Source organism: Tympanuchus pallidicinctus, unplaced genomic scaffold, assembly GCF_026119805.1.
Source record: "Tympanuchus pallidicinctus isolate F22 unplaced genomic scaffold, pur_lepc_1.0 scaffold5, whole genome shotgun sequence".
NCBI classification, from domain to species: domain Eukaryota; kingdom Metazoa; phylum Chordata; class Aves; order Galliformes; family Phasianidae; genus Tympanuchus; species Tympanuchus pallidicinctus.
The window spans coordinates 5,004,502-5,020,586 of record NW_026294769.1 but is presented as its reverse complement, the minus strand read 5'-3'; the positions used below and the strand labels follow the sequence as shown (position 1 = coordinate 5,020,586).

Here is a 16,085-nt window from a genome sequence, read left to right as displayed (position 1 = left end):
CCATTTTTGCATAAGATTTCATTGATATGCTTGTACATACTTGGAGAAATTCCTGTAGATGGTGCTTTACAATATTTTCCTGCACAGAATCCTACACTTACACGTGGTTTCTGAGAATGAAGCAGTCTCAGACTTCTTTAAAGCTTCCATTTTCACAGCTGCTGTGTGAAAACTTTGTTTTAATGCTAGTAAAAAGTATGTGCAAATACAGTAGTGTATGCCAAATTCATTGGGGATGGAGCATTTCAGTGGGAAAAGAGTGTGAGAACAAGAAGTATGGGAGTGAGAAGCTACTTTCTTGCTATAGAAACACAACTTGCATCAACCATGGCAAATCCTTGTGACTTTGGCACTGTGGAGATCAGTCTATCTTGGATGCAAATGGACAGACAAGAAAAAGAATGCAAATTACTGTACTAATTCTTATACTCCAATGGCAGCAGGAGGGCTTTATAAGGGTTGTGGGGCTTGCAGAAAGAAATGGGAGAAGGGAGAACAGGCTTTTCAAAAATGCATTCCCTCGGTGATCAGAGATGTTGTTGCACACATCCCTTGGGGGTAGTGGTGGATGGCAAGCTGGACATGAGCCAACAATGTGCCCTAGCAGCCCAGAAAGCCAACTGTATGCTGGGCTGCATCAAAAGATGTGTGGTTGGCAGAGGGAGCTGACCCTGCCCCTCTGCTCTGCACTGGCGAGACCTCATCTGGAGTACTGTGTCCACAGGTGGAGTCCTCAGTACAGGAGAGATGTGGACTTGTTAGTGTGTGTCCAGAGGAGGGCTACAAAAAGGATCTAAGGAATGGAACACCTCTCCTGTAAGGACAAAGTAAGAGAGCTGAGGCTGTTCAGCCTGGAGAAGAGAAGGCTCCAGGGGAGATCTGAGAGTGGCCTTTCAGTATCTAAAGATGGGCTGTACGAAAGAAGGGGACAGACTCTATAGCAGGCCCTGTTGTGATAGCACACGGGGAAATGGTTTCAAACTAAAAGAGGGAAGACTTAGAATGGATATAAGGAAAGAATTTTTTTACAATAAGGGTGAAAAGGCATTGAAACTGGGTGCCCCACTCCTGGAGACATTCAAGGTCAGGCTGGATGAGGCTCTGAGCAACCTGGACTAGCTGCATGTGTCCCTGTTCATTGCAGGGGAGTTGGACTGGATGATCTTTAAAAGTTATTTCCAACTCAAATAATTCTATTATTCTATGACAGGTGCTCACTGACCCCAGCTGCCAGCAGAGGCTCTGTCATCCATGGGGTCTAGAGACTGCAAAGCAAAGTGTACTCAGAGCATCAAATACTTCCAAACACATAAAGTAGGTTCTGTTGACCTCCTGGCTGCTCCCACTTGCTAAGACACGAACAACCTGTATGTTATTTGACACACTACAAGGAACAGTGCAAAAGCGGAGTTAAAAACAGAATGTAAAGTCAGGGATGTACCATCCAGGTAATCCAAAAAAGCTGGAATGATATTTATCTGATTTGAGGTGGGTTTTTTTTTTTTTGTTTTGTTTTGGTTTTGTTTTTTTTTTTTTGTGTGTGTGTGTGTGTGTGTGTGCTAATTAACCAGATATCCCAAGGAATGTAGAATATAAACTAGATTTATAGCAGTCTCCTATTTCTAAGTTACAATACGAAAACCATAGAACAAGTGTACTTGTTGCATTTTTGACACATGCAGACTATGCTGAACAACAGCCAATAAAGCCAGAATTGCTATACTATTATCTCTTTATTTCCTGCAGAGACCTCCAGCACATCCAAGCCTTGACATTGTCTTTCATTATCTACAAATTGATATAGTACGATTCAGTTTCCAAGTGTCCCTTTAAAACATAATTCTATAAGAGAACATAGCATAGAATGCCTAGAATTGTCCATACATTGAAAGACTAACTTTGATAACAGCAAGTCAGTGATACCTGTTTTTCTATTAGTACAACCATTTGCTTCCTCTAATGATTTAAAACTGAGGTTGTATTTTTGACATTTTTTTCCTAAGTAAGCTCTCACAAAGTTGTCAAACGTGCAGCATTTTGTAACTTTTTAATACACATCAGAGAGTTTTAAACAATGACTATTAAAACGGTGCCCAGAAACAGAGGCTGCAAAATTCAAAAACTTTCTTCCAATGTCTTTACTTGGAAGATTCTTTTACAAAGTTAGTGAGGAACGCTACTGTCTGCTTCACGCAGCCATACATAACCACACACTTAGTAAAAGATTTGGCCTGGAACACAAAGAAAAGATGGGGGAAATTTTAAATCTTACCTTCTGCACATTGGGTTTGATGCACCGAACAAAGAAAGGATTTGAAGAACTCAGCGTTGCCATTAAAGAATGAAGTGATTCCTAAAACACAAAGACAGTACTTCACGAGTGGGCTTTTTGTACAAGTGAAATACCCCGGCAGAAGCTCTTATAGCTTAGCTGAGCAGAGAGTATCTACTGCTACACCTAGTGGTTCTCACCAGAAATTGCACTATTATGTAAGCCAAGTCATTAGACAACGAACACACAGAACAAATACATGCACGCTTGTTTCTTTTACTGGCCCTTCTGATTAAAGCCGTCATCAGTGCCCTACAGTGAACAAGATGCACAGATGGATATGAAGGAAGCTGTTCATAAGGAAACATTGAGCTGGAAAATTGCTGTTCCAATTAACTTTGAATGAGTGTTTAAGACTTAGGATCTGTACTCCCAATCTGCAAAACTCAAGCAGGTCACAAAGCAGGACAAGGGGGTTTAAGGTGGAATTAAATAGCTACAAAAAGCAGGATTCCTCTTTTCCTTCCAGCCAACCCATAACCATTCATTTTCCATTTTGCCTTCAATCATTTTGCACACACAAAGTTCCCCTCTCCTATACAGCGTCACTTTTTATTGCTAAAAGGACACTGGCAGTAAATGTAATCTAACAAGAATCCAAAACATTTTTGAAAAAAGACTTTAGGATACAGTAGTCATTGTTTTATCAGTGCTTATTTTTCAAATAAATGCCCTAAGTTTACAAAAATTGAGTAAAGAATACGGTGGCAAAGAAAACATCTCTTAATGAAAGACTTGCAGCATTAAGCAGTTCCACAGTTACTTCATTTGCGAGTTTAGTAATAGAAAGATAGATTACAAGGTTCAGGAAAAATAAAATACTCCAAGTTTTGGAACTCTCTATGACCCAACACACATTAGGCTCTCAGTTATCTTAACCTCAAATGGAAGATAAAAATCAAAAATCCCTCAGTCCTTTTATGATTATTATTTTAATTACACATCCACTCCTTTCCCTCCTGAGCCATCATTCCATATCTTATTCCAACTTGCCCTACTCTGTATTATTAAATACACATACCATTTAAAACTGAAGTTTTATATTTACTTTGCAGAAATACAAATGACTGAACAGAGCCCAGGCTCTAAATGGACCTGAAAAGTAGCAATGATAATGCTTTATCCCTCAAAGGTAGTGCTGTGTGCCAGGAGGCAGAGAGGATACAGAGCAAGCTGCCATGGAGGCAGAAAATTCACTTTTTAAAGGAGCAACTGTGTATCCTACCATATGTTCTTGAGCGAAACTGCCAAGGGCAGTGTGTTGCAACAAATTCTTGCCTTAATCTGCAAACCAAGGGCTTTCTTGATAATTAAATGTGAAGTGATAAAGGCAACAGGCAAAGTTGTGGATGTGCAAAGGATCTGCTACAGAGTCAAGGGAGCAAATGGTGAAGTGAATGGAGACACAAATGATAGTTGTCTGCCTTGTTTGCCTTTGCTGGCCTCCAGACCAGGACTCAAGGGCAGCAAATATTAAACAGCACAAAGATACAAAGGCAAATATTCTAGTGCAAGGACAAATATTTACAGCTTTAAAAAGTAAAGGCTTCTCTTGTACAAGCCTGCATGAACATTACTGTATCTATGGACAACTAAGTCAATTCTTAGACTTCTAACAACAGTGGCTACGACTTGCACAGATTAGAAACTTGGTCAGTCTAAACAAAAATGAGTTGCTATGTTTTCACAGCTATCTTTCATACAGGTAGCCAGATTTTACAAAGTTCTGCACACCTTTAAGTCAGTGTCAGACGATGTACCAATCTGAAGTAAGCTCTGCTTTAAGCAATAGACTGAAACAGGTGATAGCCAACTTCAGCTATTCTACATGCACCCTGTGGCACCACTCCCCATCAAGGCTGTCAAATGAAGAACAGCATGGTAATCGGCTTGTACTAAGAACTTTGCCTTCACAGTTTTATTCAGTTTCATTCAACTCAAATAAGATGTACTAACCCCTAGAAGGCTTTAAAACATGGAAAAATGCCCAAACAGATCCTTTGGGGAAAGTATGAAAGTCAACTTCTTGTAAAGCATGTTGACCAGTTAATGGTCAATTAGAGTAGCTTTGGATAAGAGGCAATCATGTTTTCACATCATATTTTATCATGCTTTATGCTGTCCATGGATGCCGATGAAGATGAAATGGAATGCTGTGTACTACTCCTTGTAAAGTCAAAGCAAAAATATGATCAATTTCTATGTAGTACTGTCTGTAGATCTACTTTGCACAGAACCAAAAAACTATGTGGAAACAGTATCTTCCCTTATCCTGAAGAGATATCAAAAAATACCACCCATCACAAGAAATGAGTACTCTGTGAGACAAGCAATGATAGCACAGAGATATGTGCAGGGTATACAACATCAGTGTTTTTAATAAAATACACCGTGTGCATCTCAGCATGCATTACTTGCTGTTCTGTCCAACAGTCAGCAATAATCTGCTAGGATAAAATCTGCCCTCAAGGGGATTGAGTCTGCACTCTTTAAAAAAAAAAGTGAATGAAGAGTACAAATATATATTAATTTAAGCAGAATGAAAGACAACTAATCCAGACTTGTACTCATGTAATTTAAGGAGGGTTTTGTGCCAATCTTTTAAATTCTTTGCAGATAGACCTTATGCTGGATTTCAATTTCGTGCCATTCTTGATGGCAAAGCTATAAAGACTCAAAAAAAGTTTTTAATAAAAATGTTTTTCAAACTAAGTTAAAAAGAAGTGCAACACCTTAATAAGATATTTACTCAGAGCTTATTTTCCGTTGCACACAGGCACTGCTGCAAGGCTTTGTGCCACTCTGTGGTTGGTTTTGAATTAGAAAAAAACAAGACCAGCGACGAACTTCACAGGAGAGCTTTACAATAAGGACAGGTAAGCAAGTGGAAAGCAACTGGAGTTTCACGTGGATGGGGGGATGAGAACGTTGGCTTCTGCATGAAGCTAGCTAGTATGCCCCTTCAGTTGATTACTAAGTACAACGTCATAAAAGAGATAGCAGCGCTTTGATGCTGAATTTTCACCTATTTTGATCCGCAATTGTTCTTTACTGAATGGGGTTTATCTGTCACTGATTAGATACAGAGCAGAGATGACACAATAACTAACCTTGAACTGTAGACTGACAGTGGGTTTTCTGTGCTTGCTTCCGCATTTAAGAGTGTCTTGATTGTTGCGACTTGAAACGTGTTCAAATAGATCATAGATGAAATCAAGACTGAAACAGGAAGGAAGAATAAAATAAGTGTATAAGATTTACAACTATAAAATGCGGAGTAAGCTCTGTCTCTTTGAAAGGAAATCTTCCATGCAAACAATGCTTATCAATTTTCTCCAAAACTTAGACACTACCTTTGCAGAATTTATTCAGGGGAGCCAAAAAAAAACCCAACCAACAACCTAAACCAAAGCATAACAAAGAGGTTCTTCCTTCTTCTTTCCCAGCACACAATTAGGGAAATGAAGAGTGAAGAGTCTTTGCTGGATTTTACTTCGTTCACTCAAACAAAACTCCAAATGACTGTAACAAGTATCTAAGGACTAAAATCCAAGAATTCCTGTTTGTTATGGACCACAACACAAAATAGCTACCCACATGAGCTTCACTTTCAGATGCTAGCTGTAAATGCTATTCTTCACACTATCCAGTTTGGTATCCCCCTCCTACCACTACAGAAACACAGATCCTTTAACTCCAGACAGACATTGGTGCAAGAGCAAAACTGGATTGTGTATCTTCAACTCATTTGCTACTTCTACCTATATACTTCAGTCGATGGCTTTCATGTCAGACACATCACAAAAGCAGAACAAGGAATGTAGTGGAAAAATTCTCAAGAACAGTTTCCTGCACAGAAGAGCTGAGGGATTTACAAACAATTCCCAGAGCAAAGCAGGACAACTGGATGGACTAAGGTAGCAGCTGAGAACAGAAACAACCTGGGCTTCCCAAACCCTCTTCTCCTGGGAGCCCTCTGTGTGCCCTGGAATCTAAACCAAATCCTTACAGAAAGGCTCGTGGTCCTGCTCCAGCTCACAAAGTAGTGCAAGGATCTTGAGACCTAACACAACAAAATGACAGGAGGCACACAAGTAGCAAAGACATCCAAGAGTAAAATTCCAGTAATATAAACTAGTTTTGGAAATCTTTCCTTTTAAACTATTGCAATTAATTTGCAATGTGGTAGGTCTTGAACACTAAGCTTTCAACCAAACTAGGAAATGCCAGAAATATGAGGAAATTGAGCTATATGTGAAACAAAAATCATGCAATCAACCTGCCTGCGAGGCATCCTGAAACAGTCAAAAATGATCAGCTACTTTCAGTATCCTTACTTATCTAGAAGCAAGTTTGCTGTCTTGCACCCCTCTGTACTGAACAGGAACAAAGTAGTGCACAATGTGGGAAAGCCTGACTCAGTGAGAGATTTCAACTCCGCAGTATTATGCAACATTTAGCATAGTCAACCCTGAGCACAACTAGCTGATATGATGCCTTTTAACATGATATCCTAAAAAAAATAAATAATAATCACAGAAATGTACCTGCTTTCACGAAGCAAGTTCAGGAGATCATCTCTGAATGTATCTCTGTTCTTCTCCAAGATCCCCCGGACATCATACTGGACCTAGCAGGAAACAGAGCTGATTCAAACAACAAGCCAAGCAGTCGAGCAGCTCTCACAATAGTGCTACTGTAAAAAGCACTGAGGGAACAGACTGCTTTAGTTAATTTTCAGCAGCCTCAGGGTAAAATTAAGTTAATGAAAGCTCTGTTTGGAATAATTTCAGCAAATAAAATTACCTCCCCAGCATAGTGCTTCACTCCAAAGTTGTGAACAGCAACTCGTGGTTTTACATAAAAAGGATTGTTCTAATTGGAGGAAAAAGAAAAGAGAAAAATATTTTGAGAGAGTCAGGGAATAGAATAATATTATCTTCTAAACCCAGATTTAAACAAAACATTGTCTTTCTGCAAACTTCCCAGAAGATTTCTACTGCAAAGGTAAACAACCATCTTATAATAATAGGATCTGTTAATCTGGGATGCTCCAAATGCAATAAAAACAACAGATTTATAGCATCTACAAAGGCATTATACTAAAGCTGAAACCATCTGGCAAACCCACCTATTAAAGGCATTCTGAGAAGGAAGGCTCTGCCTTAAACCAGCAGTTACAAAGATCAGTAGACATAAGCCTGAACCACCAAAATTCTTGAAAATATTTCCGGGATTACAACTAAAGGTAATACTGATCTGTACTGAGAGAACAGCAACCCTTTGGTAAATGACATCAGTGTGGTTATTTCATTAAATCAAGGGAAATAGAAAATCTAGGAAAATTGGGTTACTGCAGGCTGTCATTGACCTAGGAGCAGAATTTGACCTGTTCACCAATATGGAAATCTAACTGGACTGTAGCAAGATGGGACTGGACATTAAGAAGATAACTGACTCAGTCCTCAAAGCAAACGATGTGGCCTGCCATGCAAGTAGGATCCTGTCCAAGATATCCTCTACAACTATGAACCATATTTAAACCGCAGTCTTCTACAAAAGCAGAAGGAGCCTCCATACTGCACACAGGACACATCAGCAAAACATCACATACAGCGTGCTGGGCATTCAACTTCTCCAGTAAAGTGGAGTCAGTAGCTTGAGGGAAATGGCTCTCTTCATTGATGAGTGCCAGCAGGCCAAGTTTCTAGAACAGCAAAAAAAATAGGCATAAGATGAGTTACACAGATACAGACTTTGTCCTCAGTTTGGAAAAATTACTACGTTCTTGAAGTTACTGTTTGCAGAGAAACACAAAACAGAAAGTACACGACTAAAAACCCCGTCTCTAGAAGACTACAATTCTATTCTCCTTGCAACTTTCGTTTTGAAGCAGATAGTATAAGATATGCAGGCAAAATAAAGAAAAAAGAAGGTACTGGAAGAAGCCACAGTCTTCTTGATGTAGGGAGTGTTTAGGTATATACAGTGACATTGGCCCAGAATGCAGCTCCAGCCTCCAGGATCTCTGGTGATCGGTAACATAGGAGCTCCCCAAGTCTGAGTTGTTCAACATTCTTTCTTTCAAGAGTTTATCTACTTACTTGAACCAATGAGAACTTCTAGCACCCACAGTGCCACAGGCATAGCAAGAGATGCCCAGCTTAACTATGCACCATGCAAATCAGACCCTCCCTTTGTTTTGCATATGTCTCTGCATAATTTCCTTTGATGTTCCCTACTTCTTGTACTAGCATAGGCAGTAAGCAAAGTAAGCTACTTTGCAGTTAATTATATGTCCAGCAAGTTTTAGGTTGATACAGACCTAAATGACCTGTAGGTCTCAGAAAAACACAGTTCTTCAGGTGCACATTTTAATAAGTTACATCCCATCAGACCAGAAGGGGCTCTGCCAAACTCCACTGTCCTAATGGCTGTCACATCTGGACAGATGCATTTTCTGCCCACCACCACAGTTCTGTGATCACTTGAACTCAAAAAGCCATTCACTCCACTATAGAGATAAATTCATGCTGCTTTCTTGTACTGCTGCCAGAAGTGAACGCAAACAAAATATATGTAACTTAGGCTTGGACATCAGATGGAATTCAGCCATTTCTTGGCAGTGATCTTAGATCTCAGATGTCCTTTGTCGCTAATATTCCTATTAATAATCATGCAGAAACCCTTTCTCTTCTATGTGTTTTTTTAGTACTAACACAAGTCAAATTACAGATGAAGCAAAAAAAAATTTAAAAAAAATCACATCAAAAGTTCACTACTTAAACATACAAGAGCTGCTATCACCTACAATTGTTTTTTGTTGTCAAGAAGTGTTTTAAAAACATTACAAGAGCACAACCTAGAATTAGGTACTGATATCAAATACTTTATTACCTTTTCAATAAGATCCAAGCATTCACCATTGTCTGTCCAGTCAATATCCTCCCAAACTAGCCCTTCCCTAAGGAAAATAAGGAGAGCCTTTTTATTGATAACTACAGGGAAAAGATTTTAAATATACAAATGGGAGGAGATTATCGGTTTGTCTTGCAAACTAATGTGATATCAGCTTGCTTTTAAAAAAACATACAGCCACAGAACAAGATAGGTAACCCAAATTTCAGATGAATATTTTTGTTTCCAAAACTCTTTCAAATTTTACCTGTAACTCTTACCTGCTGTATTCCAGTTGCTCCAAAGAAAAAATGTGCTTATTGAAATACTCCTGGAGCTTTTCATTTGCATAGTTAATATTGAACTGTTCAAAACGGTTTACCTAAAAAGACAAGCAATTTTAAGAGATGCACATACTAAGTATTTTACTTGCAAACAATGAACTAAGTCATAACACATTTAATAAACAAATTCCAGTGAAAATGACAAACATATACAGAACAACGAAGCATCAGTATCAGACAATCCATCTGAAGAAACTTCTGAAGTGTACCTCGAAGTTTTCAAATCCAAATATGTCCAAAATTCCAATGGACTTGAAGTCCTCCTTGCTTCTGATTCTGCTGTTGATTTTCTTAATGACCCAAGCAAAACACTGAGAATAAAGTGCCATAGCCATAGAATCTCTGCTATCTATTGCCTGCAATAAAAACAACACAATACCTCATTCATCACTTAGCAGACTTAGCCAGCCAGCGTCCTCTGCACAGCACAACACAAGCTATAATGCAAGCGGTTTTATATTCCTGTGTACCTTGACAGTAATTGTCTTAATAGACGCCAAGATTCCTCAATTAGGCTTTAACAGGGTAAGTTGTAGCATATTTAATCTACATGGCTCTAAAATTGCATTTCAAAACTAAAGCAGACAAAAATTAGAAAACCATAGGCTTAAACTGGGGTTGAAGAAAAGAGAAGGGTAGGAAATAACACATTATTTTGCCCCCTTCCACTAGCAAGCATATTTTGACATATATGTGTCTAATTCATTTCTTATAAATAACAAAAGTATTTTTAATAAAAATGTTCTAAACACCAAATACAAACATCCATAATGGATGTTAGTGTGTGTGATCCCCATTTGGAAAAAATGTTAAGCAACCAGACAATAACAGTTACAAGAGCCAAGCTAAAAGCCTAGGCAAGAATGATAGAATAGGATCCATTGAGATTTCTGGAAGTCCAATTAAACCTTTCCCAAAAACCTGAACAGAATTTTTGATAGCAATGTTAATGTATGAGCTAAGCTGCTGTTCCTGAGCAACTAGAGATTTAACTCTGATAGAAAATAGATCCATATATTTAAAAGGCCATAGAAACACATCAAAACACAGGTGCTTTTACCTGTTGTATACTAAGAGGTGTTAGGATTTCTTCTCCCCTGAGTATCATTGACCTCTGTGTCAATGCTTCAGTTAACTGTGTAGAGTCCAACCCCAGCAGTTCTGCAGATCTACCCAGAGCTGCCAAAAGGAGACAAATACAAGCATGCTCTTGAATACGTAAGGCACAGTATTACAGATTGAACAGCTGAAGGAATTCAGTAGTAGAAATTCATCACAATTAAGTCACATATTTTTCCTCTAACTGCTACATAACAAGAATTCCAACAATCTTCTTACATCAATATACTTTTCCATACACAAAAAGTAAATAATTTTCCACATGAATGTGTTTCTGCTTTCTATGGGATGATAAGAATAAAAAAGACCAATGAATTTTTTTTCCTTGCATTTATATTTTAATTCGCAGTTTTTCTGTGATATGTAAAACAGCACAAAATATTATTTTTTTATTGCTATATATGAACAAATATTTGAAATGTTCATAAGCCCAGTATTTCCTTACATGTTTCTGGTTGAGGAACACACTTTTACACTCAAGTTTTAGTATTTTTCTAATGCAAAAATATAATTTCAAGCAAGCAATTGAAGGAATTTCACTGGTATTAATGGAATAATATACACTCAAGGTATTTCCTAACCTTCATTGTTGGATGCTAGATCTCAGTTATCTGATTCATCTGTTAAAAAGCAAAACCAACACTTCAATTGACATTTACAGATGCTAAAATGCCATAAGGCCTTTTCAATGTCTTTGATATGGTCTGATATACTAGCAGTGAATATAAGTTTCATAACCTCAAGAAGTACTGACATACTACAAGGAAGTGCAGCCTTCTCACCTGTTTTAAAGGACACCTGCGCCCCACCAGCAGTGATAAACTCAATATTTCCTAGATGCAAAATGCCAGCCAGCAGCCTCAAAACTTCTCGCACTTCCTCCTTGCTGAACTGCATCACTTCCATTGCAGTCTGGAATGACATGAGGAGATCTTAAAAAAAAGAATGCACACTGACTGAATAATGGGGACAAAGACAAACCCACCAACGGTGCTGCCAGGCCCAGTCAGTACTGAGAGTAGACTAGCAGGAGTTGATTCCTTTGCCTTCAGCCAAAAATTAACTACCAGAAATTCCCAAACTTGGGTCTAACATGCTCCTCTGAAACAGTGATCAGGCACTGGAATGGGCTGCCCAGGGAGGTGGTGCATTCACCGACCCTGGAGATGTTCAAGGAATGTTTAAACGTTGTGTTGAAGAACATGGTTTAGTGATAAATATTGGTGATAGGTGGACAGTTGGACTGGATGATCTTGCAGGTCTTTTCCAACCTTGGTTACTCTAGGATTCTCTCTGAGACCAGATCATGGCTTTTCACCCTTACAGTTAAGGCACATCAAGTTATGTTCACTGCAGATAGACAGATGATGTGATAACTTCATTTTTCATAAATGATTGGTTACAAATGGAAAACCTGATTCATGCTGCAAGTAAAATTGCAGAGGCTGAAGATGTACTTTGTATAGAAGACCTTTCACAACAGAGCTCTAAGAAAGGCAGCAGCGCTATGAATTCATCCCCATGCCCACTGTGCAGCTCCTTCCTGTCTCCTACAAAAAGACATACAAAGGAAAGAATCTGATGTGCGGGGACTTGAGAATCATCCCGTCTCCAGGAAAGTGTCAATAAAGAAAGCAAAGGGGGGCAAAAGAAGTTTATACTAAGTAGTGTTTCCAGGACCTACATTGTAACAAAGTGGATGAATTGAATTGGAAACAATAGGCAAGTGAGAATGACAAGGTTTCTGCCCACCTCCTGCTCCTGGAAAGCAGCTGAGCAGCATCATGCTGTGCTCAGAGCGTGTCCATGTTTCAGACAGCACAAAAACTCCACCTGCCAACTTAACTTCATACTCCACTCAGCGTTGTGTGATTAGCACAAACTAAATGTTAAACTAATCTACTTAAGCTATGTGACTACAGTGTAGGGAAGTTACCAACACTTCCTACAGCTACCCTCCAAATCAGGAAGTCTCATACTAAACACAACTACTGCTTCCAATACACGTTAATTTTTCAATTTGGCAAAAAAGGTGAAGTAGCTAAGCAAATATCATTCAGGAAGGGCACAAAAGCATTCATTCGTATTGATTTTTAAAACCTACTACACATAACCTCAGTGATTTGGCAAGCAATTAGCAAATATACCGTCAGTACACTTTAATTGCTGTGGCTAATTGCTGACATTAGCATGGGTATAAGGCATAAAGCCGTTCAGAGGAAGCCTTCATCAGCATTTGTCTTTCAATCCAAATTTACATCTTTCTCATTTCTATCCTGTACATTACTCCATATGATTGCATTTTCCACAAGATCCATATAAAGCTTTGGAGTGAAAAAGCAGTGGAAACAGACATACCTGTAATATGAAACAATCTAATAAAACAAATCCTTTTCTACAGAATAGGCTGGCTACTCCCCAGCTGCTGTCTGTTCTGACAGTTTTATGACAGTTTTACGTGAACAATTTCACGTAAGTAGCAGACATAAAATAAGCCTTTTTATAAACATAACTGTCCATTTCACTGTAGACATAGCAGTTCTACTTATACTGGAGGAGCAAAGGAGGGACAGGAAATCTACTACTTTATTTTGTGAGCTTTTATAATGAAGAACAAAGGGCGACTCTGTTGTCAGAGGATGTTTGGAATGAGTCAGGTTTAAAGGCAGGATCCAGAACTCTGCTGTCTGCTCACACCTCTGCTTGTGATGCTTTGTTTCATGGAAAACACGGGCTGCTCTGACAAAGGGATCGCAGTTCATGTTCACCTCATGACATGCTTCTCCAGCAAGGTATATGGATAATTTTGGTACAAATTTAGTAAGTTTACTATTCCAAACTCCTGTGAATGTCCCACAGTTGGGCAGGTACAGAGTTGCAAAGATATGTAAAAGCCCTACTGTCTTCTCAACTGATAGTATTTTATTTCCCAAACATAATCATGTTACTTAATCATAATCTATTTGGAAATGGTAGAATTAAAAATCAAATACTGGAGGAAAGGCAGAGATGGGCTCAAAGTGACAGTAATGTGTTATCAGAAAACTTAAGTCCTCTCAGCACAGTCCTCAATGGGAGAGCTTCAGACAGAAGCAGAATGTCACAGAGAGCACAGGTAAGTACAGGAAGCCTTTGTTCTCTGCTCCATCAGTTGGCCCCAGGTGTCTGCACCTCTAACGTTTTTTAAAGAATTAGTGAAACAACTCACAATGACTTCTTTGAAAGAATCCTTGTCACTGATTGTCTTATCCACTATACACCCAGACTGATTCAGGTAGTGGTAGTTCTCCGGTACAGATAAGTAAAAAGCATCTGATGAGGGGAGAAAAGAGGAAGAGTGAAAAAAAATACCTCCAAGCAAAAGCTGTCTGCAGATTAGTATGTCAGAACTACACAGTTCACAATTTATTTGCTCAGAATTATGACAATGTATGAATCAAAATTCTAAATTAAAATCAAACATGGCGTTTTATTTTGCTGCGTTTCGTTTTATTTAGCCATACGATAGAGATAATTCTACTTTTTAGCATGCAAAGGCATCAGGCCCAAAGGGAGATACTGAAACAGCTTTAGGCAAATTTGCACATATACAAATGTCATTTCTTTTGTTCAGTGGATTTATTCTTTATGAGAGAAGATTAGAGGAACCAGGATTCTCCTCTTTGTTGCTGTGGAGTTATTCAGTACTGGCAAAAATATTCAGCTTGAACAGAGAGAAGCACGTTTGTCCCCAGGTAGTTTTCCCAGGGCCACAGCAGAAGCTGAGAGAAAAATTACCCACAGCTCGGTGACATTTCTCAACTAAGCAGGTGACTTTATTAAGTAGAGCTCAGATTCACACCCCATAAATTCCAGCTGGATAAATAATCTATTTCCTCTCTTAGCTTATTAGGTTTCTGCTGCTGTCGCTGTGGCTGACTGCTAATATAGAGCCACTACAGTTGTGGGATTTGAGCTTTGCCACTCACCTTTCTCCCTCTCTTCAATCCCTGCCAGCAGAGCATAGAATATATGATAATTTCTTTCCCCAGGATTTTGTCTTACTACACGATTCTGTCAAAGTAAAAAATAGTTTATATTTCAGTATTTTAAGATGAACATTCTTGATCTACAGTTTCAAAGAAAATATCAAACAAAATTAACTGAGAGTAAGCAAATGTCAACTTACTTTTTCCAATAAATCTACAGCCAAGAACAAAAACTGTGGTCAAGGAATAAAACAAAAAGAAATTAATGCACAAGCTATGTATAAATTTAATTCTTTCATCTGGGGTGATAGGAAGATCATCACAGTCTCTTCTTATTACATGTCTATTGCTACAATAGATGAACAAAGTAGCAACAACAGTAATATTACAACAGTTATAATGTCAGTGTATTCCCAATGTAATCACCTCTTCTCCTCTATCCCATCAGAACTGGACTTGCAACTTCTTACATTTTAAACAGCATCTGCTTTCCTTTACTTTATCTTTTATGTAAAGTTTTGGAGCACCTTTAAGGATGAAATTTGGTCCCTGGGTGGAACATCCTTGGGTATGTTCTCATCTTCACACTCTTCTGGAATTGGCTCATAGCTCAGTTTTGCCAGTTGCAAGGCAAACCCAAGCACCTGACCCACCCACACTCACAATGTAGAAATTCAGCAGCTCTGCTCTTTTAAGTACTTTTCCAGAACTCGGAAATGTACCTTCAGATATAATGAATGAAGGAAAGAGCTTGGGATAACTCAACTTATTCCAAGAACTAAGGCCTAAGGCTCTATTAGCTCACTATGTAGAAGCGTGTGCATGAATCATGCTAGCAGCAGCACATAAAATCCCGATCCTCCAAGAGTCTACACATCCCACCCTGACACAAACACATGGGTGTGTTTGCACAAACTCATACCGAATTTCGTGTTACTACTTCCTTTTCCCAACCTTACCACGTCAATTTAATTGTGTGTATTTCAAAATAGGGAAAAAAGACAGAAAAGTGTAAGTCACTTCTCTCTCAGCCCTCCACAGAGGAGATTGCCAACGGAGGCAAATCACCAAACAAGGATACAATCTATAATTCTTCCTCCCTGAATGTTTCCTTTCTGACAGATGTTCAGCTGAATAAACTTCCCAAAGCGACTTGAGTTGCTGTTGTAAACAGTCTTCGCATTGCCAAAAGCTTCCATAATTGGACTGTGAAAATACAGAAGAATAACAAAACTGTTAATGTGTGACCAGAATGACATGAGTTTCACAGGAGGCTGGCGAACAGAATAGCACTCTGTAAAGCCTACTTCTAACACTCTCCTCAGCCACAGACAACATCCTCAGTACTATCCGCAATTTATTAGCAGTGGGCATCTCAGTTTTCTACCAAGAGATGCAATTATTCAAGAACAAGAAGACTGACAG

The 16,085-nt window shown here is 38.8% G+C and overlaps 1 protein-coding gene across 1 annotated transcript in view; it reads right to left on the bottom strand.

Moving 5' to 3' along the window:
• Positions 1–16,085, bottom strand: part of MYO10 (myosin X) — a 151,206-nt gene that overhangs the window by 50,320 nt on the left and 84,801 nt on the right. Inside the window, exons 6-19 of the mRNA XM_052703762.1 lie at positions 15,742–15,866; positions 14,861–14,874; positions 14,661–14,745; positions 13,901–14,004; positions 11,475–11,604; positions 10,634–10,752; positions 9,783–9,929; positions 9,511–9,611; positions 9,230–9,296; positions 7,947–8,039; positions 7,139–7,207; positions 6,880–6,962; positions 5,443–5,551; positions 2,273–2,353 (exon numbers count right to left, since the gene is read on the bottom strand). Of these exons, the coding sequence (XP_052559722.1) occupies positions 2,273–2,353; positions 5,443–5,551; positions 6,880–6,962; positions 7,139–7,207; positions 7,947–8,039; positions 9,230–9,296; positions 9,511–9,611; positions 9,783–9,929; positions 10,634–10,752; positions 11,475–11,604; positions 13,901–14,004; positions 14,661–14,745; positions 14,861–14,874; positions 15,742–15,866 (1,327 nt within the window). The remainder of the gene's footprint in view (positions 1–2,272; positions 2,354–5,442; positions 5,552–6,879; positions 6,963–7,138; positions 7,208–7,946; positions 8,040–9,229; positions 9,297–9,510; positions 9,612–9,782; positions 9,930–10,633; positions 10,753–11,474; positions 11,605–13,900; positions 14,005–14,660; positions 14,746–14,860; positions 14,875–15,741; positions 15,867–16,085) is intronic.